The 19,655-nt window shown below is 41.7% G+C and overlaps 1 protein-coding gene across 6 annotated transcripts in view; it reads right to left on the bottom strand.

Annotated features, from left to right (window-relative positions):
- PTPRC (protein tyrosine phosphatase receptor type C) overlaps positions 1–19,655 on the bottom strand; it is a 159,321-nt gene that overhangs the window by 91,747 nt on the left and 47,919 nt on the right. For 3 of the 6 annotated variants that reach the window (XM_014568769.2, XM_014568768.2, XM_014568766.2), the window contains exons 3-4: positions 4,914–4,997; positions 1,923–1,949 (exon numbers count right to left, since the gene is read on the bottom strand). In XM_014568769.2, coding sequence (XP_014424255.2) covers positions 1,923–1,949; positions 4,914–4,997 — 111 coding nt within the window. The remainder of the gene's footprint in view (positions 1–1,922; positions 1,950–4,913; positions 4,998–19,655) is intronic. The other 3 variants (XM_025179991.2, XM_075936683.1, XM_075936682.1) reach the window with 1 other exon arrangement.

Raw genomic sequence — 19,655 nt, forward strand, 5'->3', positions numbered from 1 at the left:
TGGGCTGAAGAGGACAGTGGGAGGGGCAGGGAATCAGCGCTGGGCCCAGCGTGTCTGCGCAGTTTGGGGGGAGGTGCAGGGAATCAGAGCTCAGCTGGGCTGCGAGAGTGAAGAGGTGCGGGGTGCTGGGCTAAGCTGGGCTGAGGGAGTAGGGAGGTACAGGATGCTGAGCTGGGCTGGGCTGCAGCGGGGGGAAGGGCGGTTCAGCGCTCAGAGCTTAATTTGGCTGCAGGAAGATGGAGGTGCCGGGAACCAGGGCTAGAATCAAGGGGAGGGAGGGACAGGAAATCAGAGCTGGGCTCAGCAGTTCTGCAGGGCTTGGGGGGAGGTGCAGGGAAACGGGGCTCAGCTGTGCTGTGGGGGAGGCATGCAGGGAACCAGTGCGCAGTTCAACTGGGCTGAGGTGGATGAGGGAAGGCATAGGGGACAGAAGGGCAGCTTAGCTGGGCTGTGAGGGGCTGCAGGGAACTGGTGCTGCACTTCCTTGGATTGTGGGGGATGGTTTTGGGGGAGGTGCAAGGAACCAGCGTGGGTGGGCAGCTCAGCTGGGTTGCAGGGGAGGGAGGTGCAAAGAAACCTACTGGGGAAGGGAGGAACCAGGAGCACTGAAATGACCTCCCCTGGTCCAAAAAATCCCTCATCTGGGACCAGTCAGGTCCAGAGGGTGCCAGACCAGGGAGGTCCAACTCCTGCCCAAGTCCCCTCCTTGCACCCTTCCTTCTAGCCAGATACTCTACACCCCCAATCTGCTCCCGGAGTGCCCATGCAGTGCCTGGTCCCCCAAGCCTTGTCCCAGGCTGGGCAGAGGATACTGCTGGGTGAAACAGTGAAAATGTATTAGTTTTTCATTTTTTTATATGCATTTATATTTTTGGGTTGCAAAAAACAGTACTGAAAAAAAAAACGGGTTCCAACTAAAGTAAAAAGTTTGGGAAACCCTGGTCTAGCCAGTTTTCTATCCATCTTACAGTCCATTTATCCAACCCATAATCCCTTAACTTGCTGGCAAGAATATTGTGGGTGACCGTATCAAAAGCTTTGCTAAAGCTGACACCAGGGGCTTTGAGAGGACCAGAAACAACTTATTTGCATATTTATCATTTGCTTAATGAATATGTAAATGTGCACATGAATGTTACTGGTCCTCCAAAAGCTTGTGAATTGATTTTCTGGTCCCAGTGTCAAAAAGTTTGGGAACCCCTGTAATAGACAATGGTGGAAAACAGCACATTCCTAAGTATGATTAATTAAATAGAGAACATGTCACCCTTCTAAAGTAGTTGTGCATCTGAACTCATTACAACAATGCGGTATGATACAGCTGTTCTTCCTTCACAATAAAAAATAAACCAGATTCACAGACCTTTGGAGCTGGCCTTTTGGCACTTAGGAGGTTTCAAATAGCCTTTGTGGTTCTCTCTTTAGTGTCCTATGAAAATCTAGAACTCCGTATTCTGGGCTGTGTTATTTTTATAATATTGTTGGGATTTATTTCTGTATAAATCTGGTCCCAAAACAGTGAATTCACTGGAAAGACTTCAGCTGACTTCAGTGATCTTTGGATCAGTCCCTAGATAACTATTTTTTTCTTTTAATTCTGTCTTTTCTTTCTGCTATGAAGAACTTATAATCATTCTAAACGAATATGCTAAGTGAATAAGATATGTTTAGTGAAATACATGAAAACCACAAAATCAGACACAAGCAAATTGGTTTATTTGATCACTCCTTTTTAAGCTAGTCTATACTATTTCATCTGTGATCTCGCTATTCTAAATGTAAAGGCATTAAATACTCTAGAAGATCAGACATGTACACACACAAAGCATTTTTCTTATTGGAAGTTAATACTACCACAATATTAACAAATATCATAGAAAAGTGAGGCAGTTTTGTATGGAAAGTAAAAACAGTTCTCTTACCATTTCCAGAAGATGCCTGATTTTTCCCTAAAAGGAATAAAACCAAGAATAAATACAATATAGATTATACATCTTTCTGTCCAAACACTGAAGTCCCAATTCTGCAATCAGAGCTACGTAAACAGATCCATGAATTATGCAGGAGAAGTGACTAGGGACCTTACTCATGAAGGTATACAAGCACATGCCTGAATTCAAACAAATCAATAGTCTTGGAGAAGGCAAGCAGCATACAAAAAGTACTTGAATTCTAGGCTCTTTAGTTCTTGTCATTACTTGAAAGAGAGTTGATTCACCTGAATCATACTGACCTCTCTCTATGCTAGAAGCACACCACTGTTAGGCTACATCTAGACTGCAGGCTTCTTTTGGAAGAAGCTTTTTTTAGAAGAGATCTTCCGAAAAAACTTCTTCCGAACGAGAGTGTCTACACCACAAAAGTGCATCGAAAAAGCGAATTGCTTTTTTGAAAGAGAGCATCCAGACTGAATGAACGCTCTCTCACGTGTAAGCTGTGATTGCTATGGACAGGATGGCCACCAGGTCACCTGTGCTTTTTCCTCTTTCCTCTTCTTGCGAAAAAACTCCCTCTTCCCCATCCACACACGCTTTTTTGCGAAAGAGCTCTTTCACAAAAAGTCTTCACCCTTGTAGAATGAGGATTACCAATGCTGGAAAAAACTCCTCTGTTCTTTCAATTTTCTTGCAGAAGAACGCAATTGCAGTGTGGACATTCCTCAAGTTTTGTCAGAAAAATAGCCGTTCTTCCTACAAAACTCTGTAGTGTAGACATACCCTTAAACAGCACTGAAAAGCTATGTCTACACTGGCATGATTTTGCTCAAATACTTTTAACGCAAAAGTTTTTGCATTGAAGTATTTGCGCAAGAGAGCATCTACACTGGCATGTGCTTTTGCACAAAAGCATCTGTGCCAGTGTATACGCTTGCACAAGAAATTAATGTTGCCTGTCTACAATAGCCTCTTGCGCAAGAAGCACTGATTTCCTACATTAGAACATCAGTGTTCTTGCGCAAATACTCGCGGCCAGTGTAGACAGGTGGCAAGATTTTGCACAAAAGTGGCTGCTTTTGCGCAAAATCTTGCCAATGAAGACACAGCCAAAATGAAAAATGGAAGCACATGGATCTGGAAAAGGGTTAATGAAGCAAAATGATTTAAAAAAACCCTGTGTTTATGTTGGTTTTATTATATTGCCCAACATTTTGCAACTTCATTTCTATATATTTTTGTTTATACTAAAATTTGGAGACATAAAATTTTATTTTCATTTAAGCAATAAAAACTAAAAAATGTCTCTGGAATGTTAAGAAATTGTGATGTAATATAATGGGTCTGATCCTCAGCCTGTGTAAATCAATATAGCTCCGTCTAAGTCATTGGAGCTGGCTAGATTTACACCACCAGAGTATTTGGCCCAATATTACTGAGTCAGACTAACTGCTTTTATACTCTTTTCAATTGTCCACGAAGAGAGGTGAACCATTCTTTTCTTCCCAACTTCACATTGACTCTGCCTGGGTTTCCTCTAGAGCTAAAAAATTTTAATCTTGTGAGTGACTCGATTTAATGTGATAAGATTTATTTGAGGAGTTCTCTTGTCCCTTGATGCTGCCAGTCTGGGATTTTGTTGGAATGATAATGCGATAAAGAGTTCCCCAAGATGTTTGTAACTAGAAGTGAAATGGTGCTGTCAGGAATAGAAAATGTAAAAATGGAAAAGTAGTTTATATAACACATAATGATATGTAACTGACAGCAGCCTACCTATGAAATGTATGGTATAAATAGTAATTATTTACTCTGTGCTTCTTTCTTTAATCCAGCATGTGATTTCAAGGCATGAAACACTGAGCTCCATTCTTTCAACCAAGTGCTTAATTATCTGTCATGCAGTACATGGACTACCATAGAACAACATGTATAATACAAGAAACAAGTTAAAACTAGAAATAGTTTAACTGGTTAATTCTGTGTGACAGTTTGTGAGAGCTGAACCCAAGAAAGCTCCACATCTGAGTTGGAGTTCAAGTATTTGGAAGGCAAAGACAGAATGAGAAACCAAACAATGCCTTAAACAGTGTTTAAGGCCCTTTTGGTCCAGAATACATATTTTAAAAAGGCTCTCCTCAGCTGTGAGCTTCAGACATACTTCCAAGTGTTGATGCTGAGAACAATCCCTTCCAGCATCTCTGTGGGTTCCCTTCATCATATCACACCCCCAGGTTGGTATTTTTAGTAAAAAATCCATAGTGAATTATTCCACGTTTACTATTAGGAAATATAGCTTGAGGAGCATCAAAGCTATTGGAGAGATTTTACAATATGGCTGTCTAAATAGCACATGTACCTTAAAATGCTCCTGCTTTCGTGCATGCAGAGTAGATACTTGTGTAGGCACTAATCTGTCATGCACACACAAATTCAACAGATAGAATTAGCAATAGGTGCCTACATTTGAGAATGTGATCCTGTGTTTCTAAGAAATAAATTACATTGGTTATTCCGTTGGTTATTAGCCAGAATGGGCAGAGATGCAAAACTGTGCTCTGGTGTTTACCTAATCTCTGTTTGCCAGAATCCAGGAATGGTGACTGAGGAGGGATCATTCCCTCTGAAACACCTGGCATTGGGCCCTGTGAGAAGTCAGGATGTTAGGAGAGATGGACCATTGGTCTGGCTCAGTATATCCATTCTTATGTTTTGGAATTTAAGAATCTGAATCTCAGTTACTTAAGCCTTTGTTCTGGCAACACCAAGGGGTCTGAATGTACATGAGAATCATTGTCTATATTTACCAAGGACATGCGGCACACTGAAATATTTTCCTAATTTAATTATTGTATTTACTATTCCATTGAAGAAAACCTGTGTGAACAGCTGTAAGGGACGATGATCTGATTGGTGGAGCTGGATGTCAGTTCAGAGAAAATAACCTGAGAACAAAACTGTGCCCCAAGTTTCCTTTACCTTTGTTTTCTGCTGATGAGCGTGTGGAGGAGTGTGCAAGTAGAGTTGTGCTTGTGGGCATGGAAGTAGCTCCTGTTTCCTGTCCTGTTGTATGATGGGAAAATATTATGAATCAAATGATAATGGAAAAGGACAATTTAAATAGAAAAATGTCAACTGCCATTAGTTTTCCATCTAGGATCATATTTCTTATTACAGCATTAATTACGATGGGATACATTCACAATTGTCTCTTATATATATGTATATATATATACACACACACACACACACACAATAAGGTGACAGAGCTTGTGTAAAGCCTATTTTGTTTCAGTCTTCACTAAAAAAGGCAAATTCTGACCAAATATTTAATACAATTTGTATACAAGAGGAATGACAAAAAACCCTAAATTGGAAAAGAATGGTATAAAGAACATTAAAGAATATTTAGGTATATTGGATGTGTTCCAGTAAGCAAGGCTGTAATGCAATTCACCCTCAGATACAGCAGGAACTTAGTAGACATAATCTTGAAATGTGCAGTGATTGTCTTTGAGAACTGATGAGGACAGGTGTGAACCCAGAGGACTGGAGAAGCGCCAACTTACTACCTATATTTAAAAAGTGATAGGGGAGGACATGGTGAATTTTAGACTATTCAGCCTAATGTTATCTGAATCACAGTAAAACTCCAATAGTCCAGCATCCCAATAGTCTGGCATCAAAATGGCAAGTGCTCCTGACGTATCTGGGATGGAACCCGGAACCACTCAGGTCAGCTGCTCTCATGTGGATTACAGCAAGGAGGGGAGATGTTTGGCTCTAGGAAAGGGAAGGGGAGGGAATGGGAATTGGGTTACACTCGGGGTACGTCTAAACTACATGGTTCCGTCGACGGAGCCATGTAGATTTGTTTTTTTGGCAAAGGCAAATGAAGCCGTGATTTAAATGATCGCGGCTTCATTTAAATTTACATGGCTGCCACGCTGAGCCGACAAACAGCTGATCAGCTGTTTGTCGGCTCAGTGCGCTAGTCTGGACGCTCCCCTGCCGACATCAAAGCCCTTTGTCAGCAGCCCCGGTAAACCTCATCCCACGAGGAATAACGGGGCTGCCGAAAAAGGGCTTTGATGTTGGCAGGGGAGCATCCAGACTAGCGCGCTGAGCCAACAAACAGCTGATCAACTGTTTGTCAGCTCAGAGCGGCAGCCATGTAAATTTAAATGAAGCCGCGATCATTTAAATCACAGCTTCATTTGCCTTTGCCAAAAAAACAAATCTACATGGCTCCATTGATGGAGCCATGTAGTCTAGACACAGCCTCGGTGTCCCGGCAAGCTGATTGAAAAGCCAGCTGCTTAGCGCACATGCCACAGTGCCTGGAGGGAGACACGTGGCTGTACTGGCAGGTCCGGGACCCGAGCATAAGGTTGGGGGGGGATTGGGTTGGGAGTATGCAGTAGTACCTCCTGATACTCTGGCATATCCGATAATCCCGTACCACCTAGGTCCCAAAAGTGCCAGGTTATCAGAAGTCTACTATATATTGGAACAACCAATGTTTGAGCACCTGGAAAATACAAATTATGTCAAACCAAACTAACTTCCTAGTCTTACAGGGTTACAAGTCATGCAGAGAAGCTGTAGATGGGATATAGCTTGATTTTAGTAAGGTTTTTGAGACTGTCCTAAGACAGTGTCATAAGCAAACTAGGAAAATCGGATGTAGAAGATCTTACTCTAAAGCGAATATACAAAAGGTTGAATGACTGTATTCAAATAATATTTGTAAATGGTTTACTGTCAAACATATGAAGCGAGGTCCCATAGAGGTCTCTCCTGGATATGATACTATTCAAAATTTTCTTGGATATCAAAATGGAGAGTTTGCTACACAACATGTTGTTGACACGAAGATGGAGGGTGTTGCAAATACTTCAAGGGATATAATTAGATTTCAAAATAAAATTAAAAAATTAAAGAATTGGTCTGAAATCAATAAGATCAGAATTCCAAAGTTTTATGCCTACATTCATAGATTGATATACATCTACCAGGCAGGCTTTTGGTCTTGGTTTGTTCCAATAGTTAGTCACCATCACTGTTAAGAAATTGTATTTGTTTTCTAATTTGAGTTTGTCTGTCTTCATCTTTCAGCTTTTGGGTCGTATGCCTTCTTCTGTTAAAGATCAATTTAGTACCCTATAGGGACACCAACAGAAGTGGGGCAAAGGGAGTGAGACTCCACATGTTCAATATTTTTCTGCTGGCAGCTCTCTCCCTTTCTCAGCTTGTGTTTCATTACTACCTCCCTCTGTTCCTTTGCTGATTGCATTTGGAGTTTCTTCTCTACTTATCTCTTCTTTACTTCACCTTCCCCACCTGATGCTTCATCACTGTGATATGTGTACCTCTTTGAATGCACACTCCTTTCAACCCTCTAAAACAAAGCTTGCTGCTCAACCATCACAACTGAATGAGAACAAAAGGATAATATAAGGGGGATACACACGCTCTAGACCTGCTGACAGGCCAGGGTGAAAACTTGGTCTTTTGTCTCACAGCACACATGCTCACCACAGGCAGACTTTCAGAGACGCGAAAGGATTTCTTATCATCAATCTAACAAACAACATCATAATAGTCCTGCTGCACAAAAAATGCCACAAATTCTACAATCCATCTGGCCATTTCAAACAAAAAACATAGTACAAAATGTAAATAAGGCACCCCGGGAAAATGTTCAGTTGCTGAGTAGCCAAACACCCATTGGAACTTTGAAAAAAGCTCATGTAAAAGTAAAAATTGAAACAGAGGTAGAAAGAAACCAGAGATGAAATACTGACTTCAGTAAAGTCAATAATAAAAGCAACCATCAACTTCAAAGCAGCCAGGATTTCACCTTAGGTCTCTAGAGAGTACGTCTACACCGCATGGCTATTTTGGGTACCTCTAGTATCCCGAAATAGCTACCCCACGTCTACACAAGCTGTCCAGTATTTTGAAATAATTTTTAAAATAAGAAGCATGCTATTTCACCATCCCAGTAAACCTCATAGACTCATAGACTTTAAGGTCAGAAGGGACCATTATGATCATCTAGTGTGACCCCCTGCACAGCGCAGGCCACAGAATCTCGCCCACCCCTCTTAGAATAATCCTCTCACCTATGTCTCAGATATTGAAGCCTTCAAATACTTTGAAGGCCCCAACATGTAGAGAGTCCTTCAGCTGTGATCTGTGCCCAATGCTACAGAGGAAGGCGAAAAACCTCCAGGGCCTCTGCCAATCTACCCTGGAGGAAAATTCCTTCCTGACCCCAAATATGGCGATCAGCTAAGCCCTGAGCATGTGGGTAAGACTCACCAGCCAGACACCCAGAAAGTTCCCTATAATGAATGGTCAATTAGTTACCAAGATCATGTTATTTCATCCAACCATCCCCTTATCATAGAATCATAGAACTGGAAGAGACCTCAGAAGGTCGTCAAGTCCAGCCCTCCGCTCTAGGCAGGACCAATCCCATCTAAATCAACCCGGCCAGGGTTTTGTCAAGCCGAGACTTAAACACCTCTGGGGATGGAGACTCCACTACTTCCCTAGGTAACCCATTCCAATGCTTCACTACCCTCCTAGTAAAATAGTTTTTCCTAATATCCAATCTGGACCTCTCCCACCACAACTTGAGACCATTGCTTCTTGTTCTGCCATCTGTCACTACTGAGAACAGCCTCTCTCCATCCTCTTTGGAACCTCCCTTCAGGAAGTTGAAGGCTGCTATCAAGTCCCCCCTTACTCTTCGCTTCTGCAGACTAAACAGACCCAAGTCCCTCAGCCTCTCCTCGTAGGTCATATGCTCCAGACCCCTAATCATTTTGGTTGCCCTCCGCTGGACCCTCTCCAATGCGTCCGCATCCTTTTTGTAGTGGGGGGCCCAGAACTGGACACAGTACTCCAGATGTGGCCTCACCAAAGCCGAATAACTCGTTGCACACGGGTTAAAGAATGGCTCAAAATAGCATGTTATTTCAAAATGTAGTACTGTGTAGACATGCCAAATTTCAAAATAAGCTATTTCAAAATAGATGTAAGCAGGGGCTGAATTACAGCTTGCCATCAGCCAGCTAAAAGGAAAGAGCTGCCCTGGGGGTGAGTATGCTCGCTCAAATTGTTTAGCCCTGCAAGATAATTAACTGTTAACTGTTGATATGTAAATACAGCTCATGTCAGGATGGGGAAGGAATCCGAGGTGTGGTTATGTAAATCCAATTCAGCCAGGGCTGATGGAGGATCAGTGTTGGAATGGAATGTGATGTATTATAACTAATTTGGGGCTGTTGTGGTCACAAATCATGCTACCCCTAAATGTGGAAAATGTAAAATATGACACCAGTATTTGCAGGAGAGACACCATCATTGTAAGAGGTCTCAGAGGAACAAGCCTACCCCCCTTCCAGTGTTAAGTAAACTGAGTTGGGGGGAAAGGGCTAAAGGGCTTGAGTCAGCCTGCTTCATGCCTGCCTCTTTCCCCCTTGTTTTATGGATAGACCTAAAGCAGACTCCATGAGGAGTCTTTTTGCTAGTTCAGTGGAAGCTGGAATCTTTTGCCAGCCTAGGTGGTGGCTAAAGAGTTGAAATCACTAAAAGCTGAAGTCACTGGTTTGGCCTGGAGTCAAACCCATTGCAGCCAGTGGAGAGGTTAGCAGGATCAACCGGAAGAAGGCTGGTAGGAGCGGCAGCAGGCATCCAGTGAAGTGGCTGGTGGGATCGACCGGCAGGTGGCCGGTAGGAGTGGTGGCAGGTGGCCAGCAGAGCGGCTGGCGGGAACGACCAGTGGGCAGCCAGTAGGAACGGCGGCAGGTGGCCAGCAGAGTAGCTGGCGGGAACGACCGGTGGTTGGCCAGTAGGAGCGGTGGCAGGCAGCCAGCGGAGCAGCTGGCAGGAACGATTGGCTGGCAGCAAGGGCAGCACACAAGTGGCATCACATCAGGCTCTATGAAGGAAGTCATCACGGTGATGTGTCTGGGTCTGCATTGACTGGACAGAGCTGTAAGTGGGGGGTTTGAAGTGGGGTATGGTGAAAGTTTGGGTAAGTGAATGGATCCCTTACCTTGTTGGACTAGTGAACCTGAGAGGCCAAGGATATTGCTCAATTCATTTGAGCTAGGACGGTTACTCGTGGGAAGTTATGAACTCTGTTCATGGCATTTTCCTAGGTTAATGACATGTCACTTCTCTCTCTCTCTTTCATTAAGTTTCTTTTCTACACTCAGATTCTGTGCTTGCAAGTGGGGAAGCATTGCCTCTCAGAGGCGTCAAGGGGTGTGTGAATTTCCCAGGATACTGGGTGGGGGCTTGAGCCAGTTCTGTGTGAGATGGACCCCTAGATATTGAACCTGGCCCTAGTTGCTACTGGTACTATCCGGCAGAAGGGTTAAATAGATTTGAAAGAAGATATGCAATGTGCACCCTATGTGCTAACCACTTGTAAAAAGCCAATATTTAAGTGTACTAGAGCAGATCTATTAACTAGAACTAACATAAAATTGGTACAAAGATAATGCTGAAACAGTCATCCAGGTATAATGCATATAAGTAGGGTATTTCTAGTGAGTTTATTCCTGTTATCTAACATACAGCACGACCACAGATACCTCAAAATCACCTGCACTTCTCACTGCTGTCAAGTCAGTAATTGTTGAATATGACCAAGCTTAGAGACCGGGTACAGACAGGTATCCTCCAAAAGTATGGTTACTCATCTGAAAAATGGGAAATAAATAGTACTAACTTAACTACGATGGCATGCTTGAAGGGGTTGAAGAAGATTACAAGGGAAGGTAGGAATGGAAAGCACTTGCAGCCAGAGGAAACAAGCGATAGACCAGAGAATCGCACTGGCGCCAGGAAAAGGCAGGTCTATGTGATTGGGGACTCCTTATTGAGAAGAATAGGAAGGCCTGTAACCAGAGCTGATCCAGAGAACAGAAGGATGTGCTGTTTGTCAGGTGCTAAGATACGGGATGTGGAACTAAGGTTGAAGAGGATCCTAAAGGGAGCAAGAAAGAATCCATTGATCATCCTTCATGTAGGAATAAATGATATAGCTAGATTCTCAATGGAACAAATCAAGGGAGACTATGCCAGGCTGGGGAGGACACTTAAGGAAATTGAGGCTCAGGTGATTTTCAGTGGGATTCTGCCTGTTCCTAGAAAAGGGCAACAAAGGTGTGATAGGATTATGATGCTCAATAGGTGGCTCAGGCAGTGGTGCTATAAGGAGGGCTTTGGGATGTATGGCCACTGACTGGGAGGCATTCACGGACAGAGGACTGTTCTCTTGGGATGGACTTCACCTAAGTAGGGAAGGAAACACACTTCTAGGATGGAGGCTGGCACAACTGATTAAGAGAGCTTTAAACTAGGAATTTGTGGGAGATGGTTGGGAGATGACCAGGTAATCTCTACGCCGGATTTTAGCACTGAGAGGGAAGAAAACGAAGTAAGAAAGGATATAGCTGGGGGTAGGAGAATGGACATAAGGATGAAGGGCAGAGTGGATACTAGTCTAATAGGTCATATTGGTGGTACAATGTCCATGCCAAATGGAGTAAAGAATGTGAGTGAGGTGAAACAGAAAAAATTAAGATGTTTGTACACCAATGCGAGGAGCCTAGGTAACAAAATGGAGGAACTATAGCTACTGGTCCAGGAAATGAAACCAGATATTATAGGAATAACAGAAACATGGTGGAATACTAGGCATGACTGAAGTACAGGTATTGAAGGGTATGTCCTGTTTAGGAAAGAGAAATAAAGGTAAAGGTGGTGGAGTAGCATTGTATATCAGTGATGAGGTAGATTGCAAAGAATTAAAAAGTGAAGGAATGGAGAAGACAGAGTCTGTCTGGGCAAAAATCACATTGGGGAAGAAAACTATTAGATCCTCCCCGGGATAGTGCTTGGGGCGTGCTATAGACCACCAGGATCTAATTTGGATATGGATAAAGACCTCTTTTTAAAGAAGTAAATACTAATGGAAACTGTGTAATCATGGGAGACTTCAACTTTCCAGATATAGACTGGAGAACAAATACTGGTAATAATAATAGGGCTCAGATTTTCCTAGATGTGATAGCTGATTAATTCCTTCATCAAGTAGTTGTTGAACCAACAAGGGGGAAGCCATTTTAGATTTGGTTTTGGTGTGTAGCGAGGACCTCACAGAAGAAATGGTTGTAGGGGAGAACCTTGGCTCAAGCAATCATGAGATAATTCAGTTCAAACTAAATGGAAGGATAAACAAAAATAAATCTGAGACTAGGGTTTTTTTATTTCAAAAGGGCTAATTTTAATAACTTAAGGAAATTAGTTAGGGAAGTGGATTGGACTAAAGAATTTATGGATCTAAAAGTGGAGGAGGCCTGGGATTATTTTAAGTTACAGTTGCAGAAGCTATCAGAAGCCCTTATCCCAAGAAAGAGGAAAAAATGTATAGGTAGGTGTTTTAGACCAAGTTGTCTCAGTGTAAACAAGAAGACATGGCCACTATAATTATGAAAAGACGCTGGCGATGGATAGGTCATGTGTTACGAAGAGAGGACGGATCTATTACAAAAATTGCACTCCACTGGAAACCAGATGGGAAGAGAAAGAGAGGAAGACCAAAAACAACCTGGCGCCGAATGGTAGAACAAGAATTAAAAGACCATCATCACACTTGGGGAACAATAGGCGCTTTGGCCTGTGACCGACAGAAGTGGAAGGACTTTGTTGCTGCCCTATGCGCCATTAGCGTAACAGGCAGTAAGTAAGTAAGTAAAGTAAGTTTAGACCAAGTTGGATGAGCAAGAATCTCAGGGAGGTGATTAAGAAAAAGCAGAAAGCATATAAGGAGTGAAAGATGGGAGGGATCAGCAAAGAAAGCTACCTTATTGAGGTTCGAGCATGTAGGGACAAAGTGAGAAAGGCTAAAAGTCACATTGAGTTGGACCTTGCAAAGGGAATTAAAACCAATAGTAAAAGGTTTTATAGCCATATAAACAGGAAGAAAACATAAAAAGAGGAAGTGGGACCTGTAATCACAAGGATGGAGTGGAGGTTAAGGATAATCTAGGCATGGTCCAATATCTAAACAAATACTTTGTTTCAGTATTTAATGAGGCTAATGAAGAGCTTAGGGATAATGGCAACATAACAAATGAGACTAAGGATACGGAGGTAGATATTACCAAATCCGAGGTAGAAGCCAAACTCAAACATCTTAATGGGAGTAAATCAGGGGGCCCAGATAATCTTCATCCAAGAATAGTAAAGGAACTGGCACATGAAATTGCAAGTCCATTAGCAAAAATTTTTAATGAATCTCTAAACCCAGGGGTTGTACCATTTAACTGGAGAATTGCTAATGTAGTTCCTATTTTTAAGAAAGGGGAAAAAAAGTGACCTGGGTAACTACAGGCCTGCTAGTTTGATATCTGTAGTATGCAAGGTCTTAGAAAAAAATTTGAAGGAGCAAGTAGTTAGGGACATTGAGGTTAATGGTTTTACAAAAGGTAGATCGTGCCAAACCAACTTGATCTCCTTCTTTGAGAAAGTAGCAGATTTTTTAGATAAAGTAAAAGCAGTGGATCTAATCTACCTCGATTTCAGTAAGGCATTTGATATAGTACCACATGGGGAATTATTGGTTAAATTGGAAAAGATGGGGATCAATATGAAAATTGAGAGGTGGATAAGGAACTGGTTAAAGGGGAGAGAGACTACAGCGAGTCGTACTGAAAGGTGAACTGTCAGGCTGGAGAGAGGTTACTAGCGGAGTTCCTCAGGGATCAGTTCTGGGGCCATTATTATTTAATCTTTTTATTACTGACCTCGGCACTAAAACTGGGAGCGTGCTAATAAAGTTTGCAGATAACACAAAGTTGGGAGGTATTGCCAATTCAGAAAAAGATCGGGATATCATACAGGGAAATCTGGATGATTTTGTAAATTGGAGTAATAGTAATAGGATGAAATTTAATAGTGAGAAGTGTAAGATTATGCAGTTAGGGATTAATAACAAGAATTTTAGTTATAAGCTGGGGACACATCAGTTGGAAGTAACGGAAGAGGAGAAGGACCTCGGAATCCTGGTTGATCACAGGGGCTGTGTCTACACTGGGCCACTTATTCCGGAAAATCAGCCATTTTTCCGGAATAAGCTGCTAGCTGTCTACACTGACCCTTGAATTTCCGGAAAAACAATGACGCTCTACTGTACAAAATCAGCCGCTATTCCGGAAAAGCTATTCTGCTCCCGCTCGGGCATAAATCCTTATTCCAGAACACTGTAGTCTTTTCCGGAAAAAAGCCCCGATCGCGAAAAAGGCTTTTCCGGAAAAGCAGCCTGCCAATGTAGACGCTCCTTTTCCGGAAATACTTATAATGAATAGTATTCCGTTTTAAGCATTTCCGGAAATTCATGCCAGTGTAGACAGCCAGGATGACTATGAGCCGCCATTGTGACATGGCTGTGAAAAAGGCTAATATGGTCTTGGGATGCATTAGGCAAGGTATTTCCAGTAGGGATAAGGAGGTGTTAGTGCCATTATACAAGGCATTGGTGAATGCTGTGTGCAGTTCTGGTCTCCCATGTTTAAGAAGGGTGAATTCAAACTGGAACAGTACAAAGAAGGGCCACTAGGATGATCCGAGGAATGGAAAACCTGTCTTATGAAAGGACACTCGAGGAACTTGGCTTGTTTACCTTAACTAAAAGAAGGCTGAGGGGAGATATGATTGCTCTCTCTAAATATATTAGAGGGATAAATGACAAGGAGGGAGAGGAATTATTTAAGCTCAATACCAATGTGGACACAAGAACAAATGGATATAAGCTGGCTATTAGGAAGTTTAGACTCGAAATTAGGCGAAGGTTTCTAACCATCAGAGGAGTGAAGTTCTGAAACAGCCTTCCAAGGGAAGTAGTGGGGGCAAAAGATCTATCTGGCTTCAAGATAAAGCTAGAATGAGTTTATGAGGGGGATGGTTTGATGAGGTAACATGATCTTGGCAATTAATTGATCTTTCACTATCAGTGGTAAATAGGCCAATGGTGGGAAGATAGGAGTTGCTATAGAAAACTTTTTTCTGGGTGTCTGGCCTGTGAGTCTTGCCCACATGCTCAGGGTTCAGCTGATCGCCATATTTGGGGTCGAGAAGGAATTTTCCTCCAGGGTAGATTGGCAGAGGCCCTGGAGGTTTTTTGCCTTCCTCTGTAGCATGGGGCATGGGTCACTAGCGGGAGGATTCTCTGTATCTTGGGGTCTTTGAACCATCGTTTCAAGGACTTCAATATCTGAGATATAGGCAAGAGGATTATTCTAGCAGTGGGTGGGTGAGATTCTGTGGCCTGCATTGTGCAGGGGGTCAGACTAGATGATCAAAATGGTCCCTTCTGACCTTAAAGTCTATGAGTCTATGAGGGTCATTCATTGTTTGGAAATCTTTTTAATGATGACTACTGATAAGCAGTATTATTAAAAAGTTTTGCTAAAGAGGATGGTAACAATGTTTACTTTTGTATTCTTTTTTGGAGGGAGTGGTATTGTTCTCCAACCAGACTATTGTGGCAATTATATGCCATAAACATTCTATGTGCCTCATATTTTCTTTTACATTTATTACAGAAGCAGAATAAGATGTTATTAGTATTAACTCAGTAGGTGGCACCATAGCACCAAAAACTCTCAAACACTGTGCAGATATATCTCCTATTATAATCCTGTTGTGAGATAACATACAAACTGAACAGCTCCTTTTAAAAAGATGAAAATGGAGATCATAATGCACTTGATCTTCAAAAAAATCACATTATTCCAATACATGTATTGTTACCATGAACTTTTACCATGAACTTTCTTTTCCACTGTGTCCCGCTACAATTCAAAATATCTCAGTGACTGAATTAGCAAAATTGCCTTTGAAGTAATAACTCTCTGCTCTTCATCATATCAGTCAGCAAGCATGTTTCTAAAATTTGTACATGGAATGAAACTCAAGGATATCTCCACAGCTCTCCATAGAACCATTTCTAAATACAAAAAGTACAGTATGTTGCAAGAATTTCAACATACAAAGTACAGTATGTTGTATCCCCGTGACATTTAGGGATGGGCAAACCAGTCTGGATGAAATCAGGAGTATCCCAAACTTTTACTGAAAGCTCAGACTGAACTTAATATCTTAGATGATGTTACTGACTCATATATATAGTTCCAGGAAGGGGAGGAAAAGGTACTGTATGCAAATAGTTTCCTTTAACTAAGACTTGTGTAGACCTCCCCCTCCTGGCTTACACCATGTGCACCATGAAGGTCTAGATTATATAGCCTTATTCAAGTAATTTGCAGAAAGCACGTTCACAGGAAGCCCAGCCACCAAATGGGAAATGTAGATAGTTGCTTTAGTTCACTTCAATATCTGGCCACTAATTGGTGGGCACAATTGCAGTTGCTTCTTGAAAAAAGCTTTAGATTGGAACTCCCAACCTCATAAACATTAAACAGCTGAGCTGACAGTTCTCTCTCTTGGAAGCTGTCAGACACCCAAGTGCAAAGAGGCAAAAGCAGGACTAAGGTATTTTAAAGACACCTTTTAAATGTTAAGCAAGAGAAGTAAATTCAAGGACTACTGTGAAGAAACTAGGCTGAGAAAAGAAGTCAAGTGCTTGAAACCCTGGCAACTTTAGGATGCACTAGCTACATTCAGAAACAGTAGCAAACGCTCTGGTCCTGGAAACATGGCCGTGGCTCCATTATACTGAACAATGGTCACACAAAGAACCAACTTACGATCCTGTCCATTCAGAAAAGGCAGTGTAAAAACTCTTTGTATCAGGCTAATTTGATTGGGTGTAGCATCACATGAGGAAATTGAAACACACAAAAAAAAAAGCTTGAAAAGATTCAGAATGATCTCTTTACATGATTTGGAATTCATCTTGCCCAGCATAAGCATGGGGAACTGAGTAAAAATCTAACACGCAGGACAGAGCTGCAATTCTGTATTTAAAACTGAAAGCAATGCTGCTTAGCCATCTGGTTTCCCCTGAGCACTTAAGCCCATGTCTCCTAAAACATACATATTCTTCTCCTCTTTTCTTACTTTGCAGGCCCATAAGTGGCTCACAAATGGATTGAAATTTACTGTGACTCTATACAAAGGACTGTGCCCAGTCTTCAAGATTACTGGCATCCTCGGCACATACTGATGTTGAAGTGCAATGACTTTGTGTTCCCTGCTGCACACAAGAATAAGGAGTTGGGCCTCCTAACAACAAAGGCATGTTTGGATTTTAGCTACTTTAACCCAGTTCCTTAAATCATGACCCCAAAGTGAGTGGGCTGTGCCCTGTGATTCTTGGATGTAGGGAAAGGGCAGGGGAAGTTATCCTTCTCTATGAGCTTTGGAGTGCCTCAGGGGAAAATGGTCCATGATTCTACAAAGTTGCAAATCCCCACCTCTATCCTTCCCCAGCACCCCTCAAATCTCCAGCCCCTTGGAACACAGGAGCCCCCACCCAGGAGAGCTCCGAAATGCACTGGGGGTACAGAAGGCAGGCTGCATTAGTTCTTCCAAGTGAGAGCCTTCCACATCTGCAGAGGAAGCAGCAGGGTGTGACCTACTTGAAGGGCTGAGCAAAGCTCTTTGTGTAGAATCTTGTAATAAACAGAATCGATCTGGACATTAGTCAGCTCAGCTGCAGTGAACTCCAACTCAGAGAGGAACAACTAGTGGGAGGAAGAGAGTGAGTAAGGCAAGGAGGCTTAGACACTGCTTCTAGCAGGCCTCTTTTGAATTATTTTTAAACTTCAAGTGGGATGAGATCTAATTTACAGCCAATTTAAGACCCCTTTACACTGCCAGCCTGTTGTAAAAAGCCTTAAGTGAAAATGGGGCTCCGAGACTACCTGACAAAGCGGGTTCCAGACCACCAAATCTCCATATCCCAAAAAACCTATTAGTCTTTAATGTGCCACAGGACGACTCCTTGTTTTTGCTGAAATAGACTAATGTGATTATCCCTTTGACCCTTGAGACTTTAGTGTTTCTTTGTGAAGGTAATGAAGAAAATGGTGCTAATTTACAAATGAGCCTGTATAAACACAGGCCTTGATCCTGTAAACAGTTACAGGTGAGTAAGTTTATATGGTGAAAAATCCCATCAAACTACATTAAACTAATCCAATGTGAAAAGTTACTTGGGTGCACAAGTATTTGCAGATTCAGGACTATTTAAATTTTATTCTTTATAATGAATTGTTTTGAAAGTTATTTTCCATTTTGTTCCAAGCCATTCTGTGCCCAGACCTGTTACCAACTGCTGATGGAAATCAGCATAGATTCATTCAAGACAACAACATCAGTTTTACACCAGCTGAGAATTAGAGCTGACAAATTCTGACATTCCAACATTTGCTTTCATCTCAAATTGGGACAAAAAGCTGACATTTTGAAGGTCATGGAGAGGAAATACTGAAAAATGTTTCATTTTGTCATTTTTGATTGAAGCTAAATATTTTTACATTCCAAAATTGAAATGTTTCATGTTGGTTTATTATCTGTCCAAAATCACTTTGTTTCAAATCAGTTAATATTAAACTGCATTTGCCCTTAGTGGTGCATTACCTTATGCAAATTGTATATCAGGATCCTGATGCTGGCATTCAACTCTATGCCCTACTGCTCTGAGCATAATGTATCCAAACTATACCTCACATCCTGCACCCAAAGGCATGTGACTCACATGAGGAACTACACAGCTTGGATCCACACTGCATTATGGGAGATGTAGTCTTCCAAGGAGCCTTGCCCATGGGAGATATGACGGGGATTGTCTCATCTGACAGTATTACAAAAAGGAAATGCTAAACTAATGTTCTGTTGAAATTATCCACTTAGATCAGTTCAAAAAATGAAACTTCTGATTTCAGTGGAGCCAACCAAAAATAATATACTGCTGAAATTTTCCAGATGGAAAACCAATTTCATCAAGAATCAAAATTTTCTCATAGAAAACTTAAATTGTGCAGAAATTACATTATCTGACAGAAAATCATTGAACTAAAAAATTCTGTCAGCTCTCCTGAGAATTGTCCCCCATACTCTTAAAGAAATAAAAAAATACAGCATTCCAAATTTAATTTTCCCATACACATAATTATTCTAAACTAAAAACAAAATTTTGTTAAAATCATAACTACTAAATAATCCCACCTATTTTCAGGTATACAGGAAAACCAAGCCCAGCAGTTGGATGACATTAAGTTTAAAGTATAATACAACATCTTCTCAAGCTTAGAGCTAGCATAGGAGACTGCGTGTATAACTACAGCTACAACGCCTTTGGTGCTCTGTGGTTTTCTCTCGTTCTGTTTACTTCTGTTTTTCTTCTTCAGAACCCTACTAAAAAGGAAGAGGGTGCAGCGTATTGTGGTTTAAAGCTTACGCTCTTCCAAATGGTGAAACTGGGTTACTATAGCACCCGCATGCTCAAGTAATCAGCCCTGTCTTGGTGCTAAACCACAACTTCTCTAGGGCAGTCGTGTAGTTTCCTGATTAACTTCTTTTCATCAAATTTGCATTTCTAATTATTTTTAGTTGTAAGGCCCACTTACATGATAGAAAATAGAGTTTCCAGCATGAAGATACTGGTAATCTTTGGAAATACAATGAAATGTGCTTCTCAGGGAGTATTTGTGAACATATGAAATCTAA

The sequence above is a fragment of the Pelodiscus sinensis genome, chromosome 9, assembly GCF_049634645.1.
Source record: "Pelodiscus sinensis isolate JC-2024 chromosome 9, ASM4963464v1, whole genome shotgun sequence".
Taxonomy (NCBI): Eukaryota; Metazoa; Chordata; order Testudines; family Trionychidae; genus Pelodiscus; species Pelodiscus sinensis.